This window comes from Canis lupus, chromosome 1 (genome assembly GCF_011100685.1).
Source record: "Canis lupus familiaris isolate Mischka breed German Shepherd chromosome 1, alternate assembly UU_Cfam_GSD_1.0, whole genome shotgun sequence".
Taxonomy (NCBI): domain Eukaryota; kingdom Metazoa; phylum Chordata; class Mammalia; order Carnivora; family Canidae; genus Canis; species Canis lupus.
In genome coordinates, this window is record NC_049222.1 from 105,692,823 (window position 1) to 105,708,263 (window position 15,441).

The 15,441-nt window shown below is 42.1% G+C and overlaps 2 protein-coding genes across 2 annotated transcripts; both read left to right on the plus strand.

Moving 5' to 3' along the window:
* The first annotated feature begins 1,505 nt into the window (after positions 1–1,505).
* On the plus strand, positions 1,506–5,686 carry LOC106559278 (apoptosis regulatory protein Siva-like). Its single transcript, XM_038525536.1, is given in 4 exon segments — positions 1,506–1,537; positions 5,040–5,215; positions 5,218–5,241; positions 5,244–5,686. Coding segments are annotated over 4 exon segments (591 nt in total). The 3' UTR covers positions 5,603–5,686.
* A 4,667-nt stretch (positions 5,687–10,353) lies between these two features.
* LOC102156556 (60S ribosomal protein L36a-like) lies at positions 10,354–10,668 on the plus strand. The gene has a single exon (XM_038527995.1). The coding sequence runs from the start codon at positions 10,354–10,356 to the stop codon at positions 10,666–10,668; it is 315 nt and encodes a 104-aa protein (XP_038383923.1).
* Positions 10,669–15,441: the final 4,773 nt, after the last annotated feature.

The following is a 15,441-nucleotide window of genomic DNA, read 5'->3' on the forward strand; positions in this document are numbered from 1 at the left end:
GGGCACTGAGGGGGGCACTTGACAGGATGAGCACTGAGTGTTATTCTGTATGTTGGCAAATTGAATAGCAATAAAAAATAAATTTATTATTTTAAAAAAGTAATAAACATAATATTAACCCTAAAAAATAATAATAATTGTTATACCTATTATCAGGAAAATAAAACTTTGTGTTTTTTTAATTGAGATATAATTGACATATAACATTACATAAGTTTAAGGTATCAGAGTTGATACATCTAATATTGTAATATGGTTACCACTATACTGTATATATTTTATATAAAATATGTATGTTATATATAACAAATATATCTCTTCTTTATTCACTCATCTGTTGACAGATGCCTAAGTTATTTCCATATCTTGGTTAGTGTGTATAATTATGCAATAAACACCAACTATAAATATCTCTTACAAAAAAAAAAAAGTGGCAAAACCCAGAGCATTTTTTCAATATTGTATACTTTAAATGTTGCCATTGTGGCTGGGCAATTAGGATCCTTTTGTCTTGTTTCCCAGATTTGGAGATATGCACAAAACTTTCACAAACACGTTCCTGAGACACATATCCACGTGGTGACTGTATGAGTGACTATGGGAAAGTGAGTGGGACAGTGTCATCTGTGTGGGTATGTGCACTGTGAGTGTATCAGAATGTAGATATCTGCATGTGGTGAGTGTGTGTGTGTGATTGAGAGAGTATGAGGTGACTTAAGTACATATTTCAGTGTGTTTGAGTCTCTATGTATGCATATGTGCATTTGCACATATGCCTCAGTAACTACTGTGTGTGCATTTGTGTGAAGAAATGTTGTCAGTCATGGATCTCTTGTAGAATGTGACAACTAAGATGCAGCTAGAGAAGAATTTGCCTTCCCCAAAGGTATAACTGCAGATCAAGAAGGGAGGTAATTCAGTTAGTACAAAATTATGAAGATATATGCAATGATACAGAAGATCAGTTAGCTGTTTCCTTATTTCTTTAAAGATTTTATAAATTTATTTTGGAGAGTGTACTCAAGCAGGAGGAGGGGAAGAGGGAGAAAAAGAGACTCCCTGCTCAGCAAGGGCTCAATCCCAGGACTCCAGGATCATGACCTGAGCCAAAGACAGATGCTTAACAGACTGAGCCACCCAGGTGCCCCAATTAGCTGTTGCTTTAAATCTATCCCTACCCACACTGCTTCTTCCAAAGGTGAGGTCTATTCACACTCATACGTTGCCAAGTGTCCTATAAATGCTATACTATAGGTAGATGTCCAGATACGTATGTATGTTTTGTTGTGAGAGAGTCCTGGGCAGACCCCAGAAGGTGAACAATCTAGAGAAGAAATAACCCCCCACAAAGGGAAATCTGGCCTTTGCTCTTTGATACTGGGAGATGATCTCTAGATCTTTCCAAGGCCATGCCTGATAGGAATGTTTTTGTTTGCTTGGAGGCTTGGTCACCAGACTGTCTAATAATGAGCTTTAGGATGAGTCTTTGGGCCCCAAGTATCATCATGGCGGCCTCTGAGAGGGCTGGAGACAAAAGGTATCAGCTCACCTGGGGACAGAAGGAAGACTAATAAGGTCAGCCATCCAGAAGGTAAGTGGCAAAGTGGCAGAGTTGTAGTAAAAAAGCCAGGCACGAAGGCTCGGGTGAGTCTTCTTGCCTTGGCAACACTCGGTGAGTGTTATCCCATATCAGCCCCAGACAGTAACACCCCATAACTCCATAGAGAGAGGACAACTAGAAGATCTACAGTGGGTTCTTTTCCTGAAATATAACCCCATGCAACATGCATGCATCTGATCCATGTCTGTTGTTAATCTATATCCTTTTCTGAAAAACAAACTAACAAAACCCACAACAATGAGTAGAAGAGCTATGAGTGAGTTCTGTGAGTACATTTAGAGAACTATTGAAATTGAGTGAGGTTTTGGGACACTCTCAACTTCCTGCTGGTGTCAACAATGAGTGTGGTCTTCTGTGGACCAGGGTCCCTCTAGTGTCTCAGTTGGAATAAAACTATCACAGGGGGAACAGATGGGCAGAGGTAGACCAAATGGTAGATTTATGTTTCAAAAAACTCAAAGAATCTATTCTGATTCTTAAATTTTATATATCTTCATTAATTACATAATCAACAGTTGCTTCTTAAGGAAATTTCAGCATAAAGTAATTCTAGAGTACTCTGCTAACCATTCAATACAATTGAAACTAAGAAAAGAGTTTGGGTTCTCTGATACTTCAAAGAATGATAGAGGGCAGCCCCGGTGGGGCAGCAGTTTAGCACTGCCTGCAGCCCGGGGTGTGATCCTGGAGACCCGGGATCGAGTCCCGCGTCAGACTCCCTGCGTGGAGCCTGCTTTTCCCTCTGTCTATGTCTCTGCCTCTCTCTCGCTCTCTCTCCCTCCCTGTCTCTATGAATAAACAAATAAAATCTTTTAAAAAAAGAAAAGAATGATAGACTCTGTTAATCCATTTGATCCTGGTGCTTTTATTTATGATAGACATTTCCCCAACACCTATTTCTATGGATTGTTTATTTGTTTGTTTAGACCCACTACCATCGCTAGGATCAATATTGGTATTTTCCTAGAAATTTTCTGTATCATCATTTCTAAATCAATCTGCATTTACTTCTAATGAATGAGTCCAATGATTTCTAAGGTTAATGACTGAAGTCAAGTTTTTGTTTTTACTCTTACCCCATTAGAAATTTTTTCAATGTGGATGGAACTGGAGGGTATTATACTGAGTGAAATAAGTTAATCAGAGAAGGACAAACATTATATGGTCTCATTCAGTTGGGGAATATAAAATATAGTGAAAGGGAATAAAAGGGAAAGGAGAAAAAATGAGTGGGAAATATCAGAAAGAGAGACAGAACATGAGAGACTCCTAACTCTGGGAAACGAACAAGTGGTGGTGGAAAGGGAGGTGAGTGGGGGATGGGGGTGACTAGGTGACGGGCACTGAGGGGGGCACTTGACAGGATGAGCACTGAGTGTTATTCTATATGTTGGCAAATTTAACTCCAATTAAAAAAAAGAATTTTTTTCAGTTACTTTGTCTGATATCACTTATCTTCAACACTTCAATAATGGTGCAGCTTAACACCCTTCATTAAGAATGAATTAGATGTTCTCAATGGGGAAACACTAGGAGCCTCTCCCCTAAGATCAGGAACAAGACAGGGATGTCCACTCTCACCACTGCTATTCAACATAGTACTGGAAGTCCTAGCCTCAGCAATCAGACAACAAAAAGAAATAAAAGGCATTCAAATTGGCAAAGAAGAAGTCAAACTCTCCCTCTTTGCAGATGACATGATACTATACATAGAAAACCCAAAAGACTCCACCCCAAGATTGCTAGAACTCATACAGCAATTTGGCAGTGTGGCAGGATACAAAACCAATGCCCAGAAGTCAGTGGCATTTCTATACACTAACAATGAGACTGAAGAAAGAGAAATTAAGGAGTCAATCCCATTTACAATTGCACCCAAAAGCATAAGATACCTAGGAATAAACCTCACCAAAGAGGTAAAGGATCTATACCTTACAAACTCCAGAACACTTCTGAAATAAATGGAGGAAGACACAAAGAGATGGAAAAATATTCCATGCTCATGGATTGGCAGAATTAATATTGTGAAAATGTCAATGTTACCCAGGGCAATTTACACGTTTAATGCAATCCCTATCAAATACCATGGACTTTCTTCAGAGAGTTGGAACAAATTATTTTAAGATTTGTGTGGAATCAGAAAAGACCCCGAATAGCCAGGGGAATTTTAAAAAATAAAACCATAGCTGGGGGCATCACAATGCCAGATTTCAGGTTGTACTACAAAGCTGTGGTCATCAAGACAGTGTGGTACTGGCACAAAAACAGACACATAGATCAATGGAACAGAACAGAGAATCCAGAAGTGGACCCTCAACTTTATGGTCAACTAATATTCGACAAAGGAGGAAAGACTATCCACTGGAAAAAGGACAGTCTCTTCAATAAATGGTGCTGGGAAAATTGGACAGCCACATGCAGAAGAATGAAACTGGACCATTCTCTTTCACCATACACAAAGATAAACTCAAAATGGATGAAAGATCTTAATGTGAGGCAAGATTCCATCAAAATCCTAGAGGAGAACACAGGCAACACCCTTTTTGAACTTGGCCACAGTAACTTCTTGTAAGATACATCCATGAAGGCAAGAGAAACAAAAGCAAAATGAACTATTGGGACTTCATCAAGATAAGAAGCCTTTGCACAGCAAAAGATACAGTCAACAAAACTAAAAGACAACCTACAGAATGGGAGAAGATATTTGCAAATGACATATCAGATAAAGGGCTAGTTTCCAAGATCTATAAAGAACTTATTAAACTCAACACCCAAGAAACAAATAATCCAATCATGAAATGGGCAAAAGACATGAACAGAAATCTCACAGAGGAAGACATAGACATGGCCAACACGCACATGAGAAAATGCTCCGCATCACTGGCCATTAGGGAAATACAAATCAAAACCACAATGAGATACCACCTCACACCAGTGAGAATGGGGAAAATTAACACGGCAGGAAACCACAAATGGAGAGGATGTGGAGAAAGGGGAACCCTCTTGCACTGTTGGTGGGAATGTGAACTGGCACAGCCACTCTGGAAAACTGTGTGGAGGTTCCTCATAGGGTTAAAAATAGATCTGCCCTACGACCCAGCAATTGCACTGTTGGGGATTTACCCCAATGATTCAGATGCAATGAAACGCCAGGACACCTGCACTCCGATGTTTATAGCAGCAATGTCCACAATAGGCAAACTGTGGAAGGAGCCTCGGTGTCCATCGAAAGATGAATGGATAAAGAAGATGTGGTTTATGTATACAATGGAATATTCCTCAGCCATTAGAAATGACAAATACCCACCATTTGCTTCAACGTGGATGGAACTGGAGGGTATTATGCTGAGTGAAATAAGTCAATCGGAGAAGGACAAACATTATATGGTCTCATTCATTTGGGGAATATAAATAATAGTGAAAGGGGCGGAGCTGCACCGCTCCGGCCGGAGGCCGTGCCCAAGCCGGGCTGTCGCTTCGGAGACGCCGCCCCACTGCAGCTGAAGGTCAGCGTTGGTCAGAGGGAGCTGAGCCGCCACGTGTGTAGCGAGCAGCACTCGCGGGAGGTCTTCGAGAAAACCGAGCAACTCCTTTTCGAGGGGCCCAGGCCTACAGGGCCCACTTTGGGAGGACGGCTGTGCCATTGTTGACCTGCCGGAGTCCCCAAAGCCCGGCCCCACAGAGGCCCTTCGGGCAGCCCGTGGGCAGATGCTGAGTGGACCAGATGGCCGACTGACCAGGAGCCAAGCCCAGGCCTCTGAAGCTGACCCCTCCGGGACAGTGACCAGAGCCTCCTCCTCGTGCGTGCGAGCCGTGGACGGGAAGGCAGCGTGTGGCCAGTGTGAGCGTGCCCTCTGTGGGCGGTGTGTGCACGTCTGCTCCAGTTGCAGGAGCGTGGCCTGCGCCCTGTGTGCCCTCGGGGACTGTGGCGACGTTCACGAGTCGGTGCTCTGTGCCAGCTGCGCCCTGTTCGAGGCCTGAGGGCTGGCCTTCCCGGACGGACTGCACTGGGGTCGATGCCGTAGAACTGTGGGGGGTGGGGGTCTGTTTTATATTTTGTACCGAGGGCAGAAGTGAATAAACTCTTTATATTTGGGGGGGAAAATAGTGAAAGAGAATAAAGGGGAAAGGAGAAAAAATGAGTGGGAAATATCAGAAAGGGAGACAGAACATGAGAGACTCCTAACTCTGGGAAACGAACTAGGGGTGGTAGAAAGGGAGGTGGGGGGGGCATGCAACTGGGTGACGGATACTGAGGGGAGTACTTGATGGGATGAGCACTGGGTGTTACTCTATATGTTGGCAAATTGAACACCAATAAAAAAAATAAAGAGACGGTACAGTAAAATATATATATATATATATATATGTAAAAAATATAAAAAATCTAGTATAAAAACAAAGAAAAAAGTGTTAGTGAGACTGTAGAGAAATTGAAACACTTGTGCATTGCTGGTGGGAAGGTAAAATGGTACAGCTACTGTAGAAAATAGTATGGCAGCTTCTCAGAAAATTCACCATAACTTTAACATAATCCAGTAGTTTCTTTTCTGGGCATATACCCAGAAGGATGGAAAGCAGAAATTCAGCCATATTTACAGCAATGCTCATAGCACCATTACTTATAATAGTCAAAACATGAAAACACCACAAATGTCCATTGATGACTAATGAACAAAATATGATATATCTAGACCCGTATAGACAATGGAACATTATTCGGCCTTATGAAAGAATGAAATTTTCAACTGGCTACTACCTGGATGAACCTGGGAGTCATTATGCTTGGTCAAAGGAGTGAGACACAAAAGGACAAATATTGTATGACTTTAAGTAAACGAAGTATCTTCAGAGGTCAAATACATAGAGACAAGTAAAATCATACTTGTCAGGCATTAGGGGAGAAGAAATGGAACATATTGTTTATGGGGTACAGAGTTTTAGGTTGAGATAATGAAAAAGTTCTAAAAATGGATGGTGATGATGGTTGCACAGTAATGAGAATGTACTCAACATGAATGAACTGTACATTTAAAATGGCAAAAACAGTAAATTTCATTTATGTACATTTTGCCATGATAAAAAAAGGCACTACCAAACCACAATAATATACTACTGTACACCCACTATTATTAGTATTATAAGAAGAAGAACCTTAAAAGCAACACATGTTGGTGATGATGTGGAGAAACTAGAACCCTCATATGTTACTAGTAGGGATGGAAACTGGTACAACCACTATAGAAAACACTGTGGCAGTTACTCTGTAAACCACCAACCCACCCAAACCCAACACACATGTCTGACTGACTCTCTCTCTCTCTCTCTGTCTCAGACCCTAATGTGTTGGAGTCTGTCTCCTCATATAGACTGGCAGCAGCGTTGCCTCTGACTAAACTCTGTTCCAAGTCTCATTCAACACAGTCCCCCACCTATCTCTGAGGACCACATTAACAGAGGGAGTTGGGGGATAGAGAAGGTAAGGCCTGGGATGCTTCTTCCTTCTTCATTGCATCTCTTGAAGGGCAAGGCTAAACTAGGACTCCTGGGCATGTCTGAAGAGCCCAAGCTTCTTTTCCAAAACACCCCTCCTCACTCCACCTAGGAAACTGCTCTCAATAAAAAGGGGATGGAGGTGGGCTTGTATAGATATACAAGTCCTTGTATACCACGTACTCATGATCTCCCTACCACCCCACCAGCTCACTGAGATTATGGATCTTCTTACCTAAGGCTGCAACTTTCAATATTTTACAATTTTATTTGTCATATGTACCATAATAAAACCAGATAAGGGGAGTCTCAATGGTGCCATACATGTCACAAAAGAGCTTAATCAGCAGTCTGTTTCTTGGCAGTGTCTGTGAAGAACAGGCCCTTACCATGGGCATCTAAGTGAGTGACCCACACAAGTCTTTCTGCCCTCCAACTAGTCTACACTGTTCACAGACAACACAGCAATGGAAGGGGATTTGGGTGGAAAGGTCCTTAACTGCCAGTCCATAGCTTTCCAAATGGCATGCCAAAGATCTAGACCCCTGGGAGCAGCCCAGGTTTCTGAGATGTGACTAATGAAGGAAGAACCCACCTCTGATTTGGTTCTGCAGAGCTGGCCCTGAAACTAACCAGACCCAGTGGCCGAGAGGACACCATTAGGTTTCAGTTGACCTAAACCATCAGTGATCAGGACCATGCACTTGGGGCACTCTCAGAAGATTGAGGGTTTCTAGTGCCATTGGCTTTGGCTATTGTATGGAACTTAAAATTTCCTTTGAAAGGATACATACTACTTATTCCTGTCAACCTGAAATGCTAGTGGAAAGAGTCTGCCTTCATTCTTGAAAATGCACTTTTCATTGGACACAACATTTTGGGGGTCCTTCCTACCCTATTTCAAGTGAATCTATGTTGACTCATTCGAAAATTGGAATATCAAGCCATGGAGTGACAATATATCTAAAGGAAAGTTTGAGGAGCACTCACTACATGCTAATCACTACTTTCAAAGAATGTATTTAGTTAGTTTACTTTAGGTTTTTAAAAATATTTTTTTTTATTTATTCATTCGAGACACACAGAGAGAGAGGTAGAGACATAGGCAGAGGGAGAAGTAGGCTCCCTGTGGGGAGCCTGATGCAGGACTCAATACCAGCACCCTGGGATCATAACCTGAGCCAAAGGCTCAACCACTGAGCCACCCAGGTGCCCCAGTTTCCTTTAGATTTTAATCACTGCTATTTTATAAAAGTGCAATTGTTATTTGACTCACAGTGGCCCAAATTGCATACAACAACTGGGGCTTCCAAGTGGAGGTTACCTCTCTTTGCCAGAGGTTCCAACATAGACTCATTCCTCACAGACTAGTGCCATCCTCCCACATGACAGAAGCCCAGTAAGTGCTGAGCCCTCTTTTAAGTGATGGGAAGCCAAAGAGACAAGAGTTTTTCCTTCATTGCCCATAGGTTTCCAATGAGATGTGACTGGCAAACAGGACCTGAATTGGGGCAGGTTATATCACCCACCTCTACTGCAGAAAGAGTAGTAGACAGTACCTCTACTGTCTCTACATGAGACAGGGCCACAGGGCCTGAGGCCTCTAATTTGCCAACAGTGAGAATATCATGTATATTCTGAAACTTGTTATGACAGAGCTTGACCTAAATCCTTATCCCCACCCCTCCAGCCCCACTGGTGGCAAATGAGAGGCCTTGTATCCCAGTAGCACTTCTCTACTTGCAGCTCATTCAGATTGGGAAACTCCCCCTCTGGATCTGGGATGGAGAAGCACAAGCCTATAGCACAACAATGCCTATTACATTCTGATGTAGAAACAACTGGTATTGAACTTACCCAAACAGTAGTGCTATGATCTGTTTGTGTCCCCTCAAAATTCATCTGTTGAAACTTAACCCCCAAGGTAATGGCATTGGGGGTGGGGCCTTTGGGAAGTGACTGGGAAGCTCTGCCCTCATGAATGGGATTGGGGGCCTTTAAAAAGAGGCCAGAGGGCAGCCCCGGTGGCGCAGCGGTTTGGCACAGCCTGGGGTGTGATCCTGGAGACCTGGGATTGAGTCCCACATCGGGCTCTCTGCATGGAGACTGCTTCTCCCTCTGTCTGTGTCTCTGCCTCTTTCTCTGTGTGTCTATGAATAAATAAATAAAAACTTTTAAAAAAATAAAAATAAAAATAAAAAGAGGCCAGAGAGCTCTTTTGACCGTTCATTTTGTGAAGATACCAGAAGGCTGCAACCCACATGAAGGCCCTCAAAGCCACAGTGGTACCCTAATCTCAGATTTTCATACTCCAAAACTGTGAGATATGAACTCAGGTAAAAACTAGACAGACTGGAATTTTCTTTTTTTTTATATACAAATTTATTTTTTATTGGTGTTCAATTTGCCAACATATAGAATAACACCCAGTGCTCATCCCATCAAGTGCCCCCCTCTTATACTGCTCCACACAGACTGAGAGGGGACCCAAGGACCACACCAACATAAATTCCCTCTGCTACCATGGCAACTCACAAAGGCTAGAGGTTGTACAGATCAATCTCTAACCCATCTTCAATGCCAAAATTGTCAAGAAATGTAAAGGCTGTAAAATGTTACCCATTTGCAAACCAGTAAGTTAGTCTGCCGGTTGCATGGATGCTGGGAGAAGACATGAAACTCCAGAGACGAAAACAAAAGACAGTATTATTCACACATACAGGCAGCAAGAACTTCCTGTTCACATTTCTTGCCTTTCCTTCCACACATAATACCATGTATTCTAAATGGAGAGAAATTTTTTATCTTATCAGAAAGATATGGGGGATGCCTGGGTGGCTTAGTGGTTAAGCGTCTGCCTTCAGCTCAGGGTGTGATCCTGGAGTTCCAGGATCAAGTCCCACATTGGGCTCCCTGCATGAAGCCTGCTTCTCCCTCTGCCTCTGTCTCTGCCTCTCTTTTTCTCTCTCTGTGTGTCTCTCATGAATAAATAAGTAAAATCTTAAAAAAAAAAAAAGAAAGATATGGATTTCACCATCCACACACGCAACAAATCAATTCTGGATGCATTGACAGTCTAAATTTTAAAGCTATATAAAGGTTAAAAAACAATGAAGGAGAATATCGCCATAGTCTTACTATAGGAGAGTATCTCTTTTTTTTTTTTTTTTTTTTTTTAGGAGAGTATCTCTTGAAAGAATAATTAACATGCTTTCCATGCCGATAGCACTCTTGCAAAGATGAATGTTCCTAAAACCCACCGGACTTTCTGCAAGAAGTGTGGCAAGCACCAACCCCACAAAGTGACACAGTACAAGAAAGGCAAAGATTCTCTTTATGCCCAAGGAAAGCGGCGTTATGACAGGAAGCAGAGGGGCTATGGTGGGCAGACTAAGCCGATTTTCTGGAAAAAGGCTAAAACTACAAAGAAGATTGTGCTGAGGCTTGAATGTGTTGAGCCCAACTGCAGATCTAAGAGAATGCTAGCTATTAAGAGATGCAAGCAATTTGACCTGGGAGGAGATAAGAGAAGGGGCCAAGTGATCCAGTTCTAAGCGTCAAATTTTGTTATGCAGACAATAAAATCTTGATGTTACATTAAAAAAAAAAAGAAAGAATAATAAACATTATCTGGAAAGGGAGAAATACTTCTATGCACATTAACACTTTCTCCTCATCTGAACACACACACGTTTAAGACAGACACAGAAAGAGGATACAAGAGATACTAATAAAGGAAACATGTCCAACACATATACAGAATTCATACAAATCAATAAAGACAAGGTGCCTGGGGGTTCAGTGTCTGCCTTAGGCTTGGGTTATGATCCCAGGGTTCTGAGATGGAGACCCATGTTGGCCTGCCTACTTAGTAGGGAGTCTGCCTCTCCTCTCCCTCTGCTCCTCTTTCCACTAATGTGTGCTCTCTATCTCTCTCTCTTTCTGTGTCTCTCAAATAAATAAATATATAAGATCTTTTTAAAAATGGGGCAGCCCGGATGGCTCAGCGGTTTAGTGCCGCCTGGGGATCCCTCGGTGGCTCAGTGGTTTAGCACCTGCCTTTGGCCCAGGGTGTGATCCTGGAGTCCCGGGATGGAGTCCAGCATCGAATTCCCTGCATGGAGCCTGCTTCTCCCTATGTGTGTCTCTGTCTCTGTCTCTGTCTCTCTCTCTCTCTCTCTCATGAATAAATAAAATCTTTTTAAAAATGGATAAAATGAACTAACACATACTTCAAAAAGAGGTTGCCCAATGTCTAACAAATATGTGAAAGGAGGTTCAACTTCCATGTTAATCAAAGAAATGAAAATAAAATCACTACTTGATACCATCCCATACCAACCAGAAGTCAAAAAGATATTGGAAAATAAATGACAACTGTTGACAAGGATGTGCACAAACAGATAATCTCCTACCCTGCTGGAGGGCATGAAACTTCCTACAAACATTTTCCAACCCCCTGGGCACCATCTCCTTAAACTGCTAAGATGGAAATCTAACACCCAATTCCAACAGGAATTTATATGTGGGGGCACCTGGGTGGCTCAGTGGTTGAGCATCTGCCTTTGGCTCAGGTCATGATCCCGGGATCCTGGGATCAAGCCCCACATCAGGCTCCCCAAAAAGAAACCTGCTTCTCCCACTGCCTAGGTCTCTGCCTCTCTGTGTCTCGAATGAATAAATAAAATCTTTAAAAAAAAAAAAGAAGAAAAGAAAAGAAAAAAAAAGAAAAGAAAAGAAAAGAAAAAAAGAAAAGAAAAGAAATGTCTTCCTCAATTTCTTTCAGAAGTGTTCTGTAGTTCTTAGGGTCTATACCCTTTATCCTTTACCTCTTTGGTTAGGTTTATTCTTGGGTATCTTATGCTTTTAGATGCAATTGTAAATGGGATTGACTCCTTAATTTCTCTTTCTTCAATTTCATTGTTAGTGTATATAAATGCCACTGATTTCTGGGCATTGATTTTGTATCCTGCCACACTGCCGAATTGCTGTATGAGTTCTAGCAACAAGACAGGAAACAACAAATGTTAGAGAGGATGTGGAGAAAGGGGAACCCTCTTTCACTGTTGGTGGGAATGTGAACTACTACAGCCGTTCTGGAAAACTGTGTGGAGGGTCCTCAAAGAGTTAAAAATAGAACTTCCCTAGGACCCAGCAATTGCACTGCTGGGTTTTTTTTTTTTTAAGATTTATTTACTTATTTTATGATAGACATAGAGAGAGAGAGAGAGAGAGAGAGAGAGAGAGAGGCAGAGACACAGGAGGAGGGAGAAGCAGGCTCCATGCCGGGAGCCCGATGTGGGACTCGATCCCGGGACTCCAGGATCGCACCCAGGGCCAAAGGCAGGCGCTAAACCGCTGAGCCACTCAGGGATCCCCGCACTGCTGGGGATTTACCCCAAAGATACAGATGCAGTGAAAGGCCGGAACATCTGCACCCCGATGTTTCTAGCAGCAATGTCCACACTAGCCAAACTGTGGAAGGAGCCTCCGTGTCCATCGAAAGATGAATGGATAAAGATGTGGTTTATGTATACAATGGAATATTACTCAGCCATTAGAAACGACGAATATCCACCATTTGCTTCAAAGTGGATGGAACTGGAGGATATTATGCGAGTGAAATAAGTCAATCGAAGAAGGACAAACATATGGTCTCATTCATTTGGGGAATATAAAAAATAGTGAAAGCGATAAAAGGAGAAAGGAGAGAAAATGAGTGGGAAATATCAGAGAGGGAGACAGAACATGAGAGACACCTAACTCTGGGAAAAGAACAAGGGATAGTGGAAGGGGAGGTGGGTGAGGGGATGGGGTGACTGGGTGAGGGACACTGAGGGGGGCACTTGACGGGATGAGCACTGGGCGTTGTGCTATATGTTGGCAAATCGAACTCCAATAAAAAAAATAAAAATAAATAAATAAAAGAAATGTGTATGTGTGCCAACAAAGCATGAGCTAAGTTTATATACCGGCACAATTTCTAATAGTTCCAAAGTGAAAACCATCCATATGCTAATTAACAGGGGAATAATCAAATAAATAGTTTTATATACACACAACGGAAACCTATGCAGCAATGCCAATGAATGATCAATAACAGCATGCAGCACTGCATTCACAAACACCAGAAGGAAAGGTAAAAGGAAAATACGAAAGAATTCAAGCTCTATTCCTTTATACCAAATGCAAAACATGTTAATGTGACCTATGCTGTCTCATGTCAGAGCTCTGATGACCATCAGAGGTAGGAGCCCAAAGGGTTTCTGGGGGTCTGACAATATTCTATTCAGTGAAGTAAGTGCCAAGTACAGAAAGGTTTTCAGTATGTAAATTGTTGATAAGCTACACACTTATGACCACTGAATGTTTAAAGTACATCTCATCAAATAGATGGAACATGGTAAATGGATTATTATTGTCCTATTTAGAAAGATAGATTTTCATAGTACATAATGAAATGACACTGTGATTAGTTTTTTAAGAGTATATTGAAATTTCTGGGTAAAACTAAGAAATATGGATACAACTTAAAAAGAGAGCTCAAGTATTATATGGAGCCATAATGTAAAATTCTATTTAAAAATTCACAGTGGGGCAGCCCGGGTGGCTCAGCGGTTTAGCGCCGCCTTCAGCCCAGGATGTGATCCTGGAGACCCAGGATCAAGTCCCACGTCAGGTTCCCTGCATGGAGCCTGCTTCTCCCTCTGCCTGTGTCTTTGACTCTCTCTCTCTCTCTCTGTCTCTCTGTCTCTCTCTCTCTGTCTCTCATGAATAAATAAAATATTTTTAAAAATAAAAAATAAAAATAAATAAAAATTCACAGTGGTGGAATGCCTGGGTGGCTCAGCAGTTGAGCGTCTGCCTTTGTCTCAGGGCATGATCCCGGGATCTGGAATCGAGTCCCGCATCAGACTCCCTGCGAGGAGCCTGCTTCTCTCTCTGCCTGTGTCTCTGCCTCGCTCTCTCTGTCTCTCATGAATAAATAAATAAATCTTTTAAAAAATTCACAGTGGTTTACATATATAAAAAGAGGAACCCCACTGATACATAAATATGTGAATTATATTAACTGTAAATAGACTAATTACTCCTTTATTTTTTGACAAAAAACACATTTATTATTGAGCACTGGGTGTTATTCTGTATGTTGGTAAATTGAACACCAATAAAAATAAATTAAAAAAATAAATGTTTCTTTCATAATAAGAGTAGGAAAATAACACCATGAACTACAAGAAGAAGTTCTGGCATTCATCTCTGAAGAATGAGGTGAGAGGATTTTGCATCATCCTGGAAGCAGACCACCCTCAGGATCTCTGTACTCTTATGACAGGTGTAGCACAGCACATATCGGGAATACATGGCTCTGGCCCTGCCTGTAGCCCAAGGAGCCTACCGGCCCACACAAGATGCTCTGGCCAGGAGGATCAAGGAGAACTGGAGGGCAGCAGGAACCTACTTCTGAGAAGGGCGAGAATGGAACAGCCTTGCCCCTCCTGACACTGGAGTGTAGAAGAGTCTCTTAGACTTTTGGTCCTGCGTTAGAAGATGCCCAATGGTTTGTGCTCAGTGTGTTACACAAACGTCCGCACTGAAGAACAGCTGTGGCCTTTCCCAGGACAATCTGACCCACAAATTCTCACTGGTGTGGCTAAAGACCAGAAGTATCTGTGATGTCAGCCCATGAGCGAAGCTGGCTGAAATTTCTGTACTGCAAATCCTGTCCATTCTGGAGAAAACAGCCAAGGTGAGCACCTCAAGCAGCAGCTCTAGACCACAAAAGAGCAACATGCTGTTCAGGATGGCTTCCAAGAAGAGCACAGAGGTCTGCAGCAGCAGGCAATAGGAGGACATGGGGCAGATCGGAAGGTCAAACCCACACTACCAACTGGCATCTTTCAATGGCAGAGGTTTCCATTTATACCAAAAAAATAGTCGAATTCCTTCATTTCCAAAGTAAAAGAAAGGCATCACCACATCCACTACTACATGGGCTGTTGGAGATGGCAGCAGGAGAGCTTTCTACAGAAATATGAGGAGTTCCAGCAGGAATAGTAAGCATAATACCACTAACTCAGAAAGAACAGGATTTCCAGAGGGGTGGAGGACAACCCTTTACCTCTGGAATATCAGCTAGCACTGTCATCTTCACTCCAATTACCCCTCTTTAATTTCAAGCATATTTTCCTATATTCACTGTTATTTCTAGAGATATGTCAAAATAATAGAATTAAAGTAGGAAAATGAAAATAATTTCCTAGAACTTTAACAATCAAACACAGAACAGGGCAATATATGCGTCAGATCCCATTTGCCTTGATTTG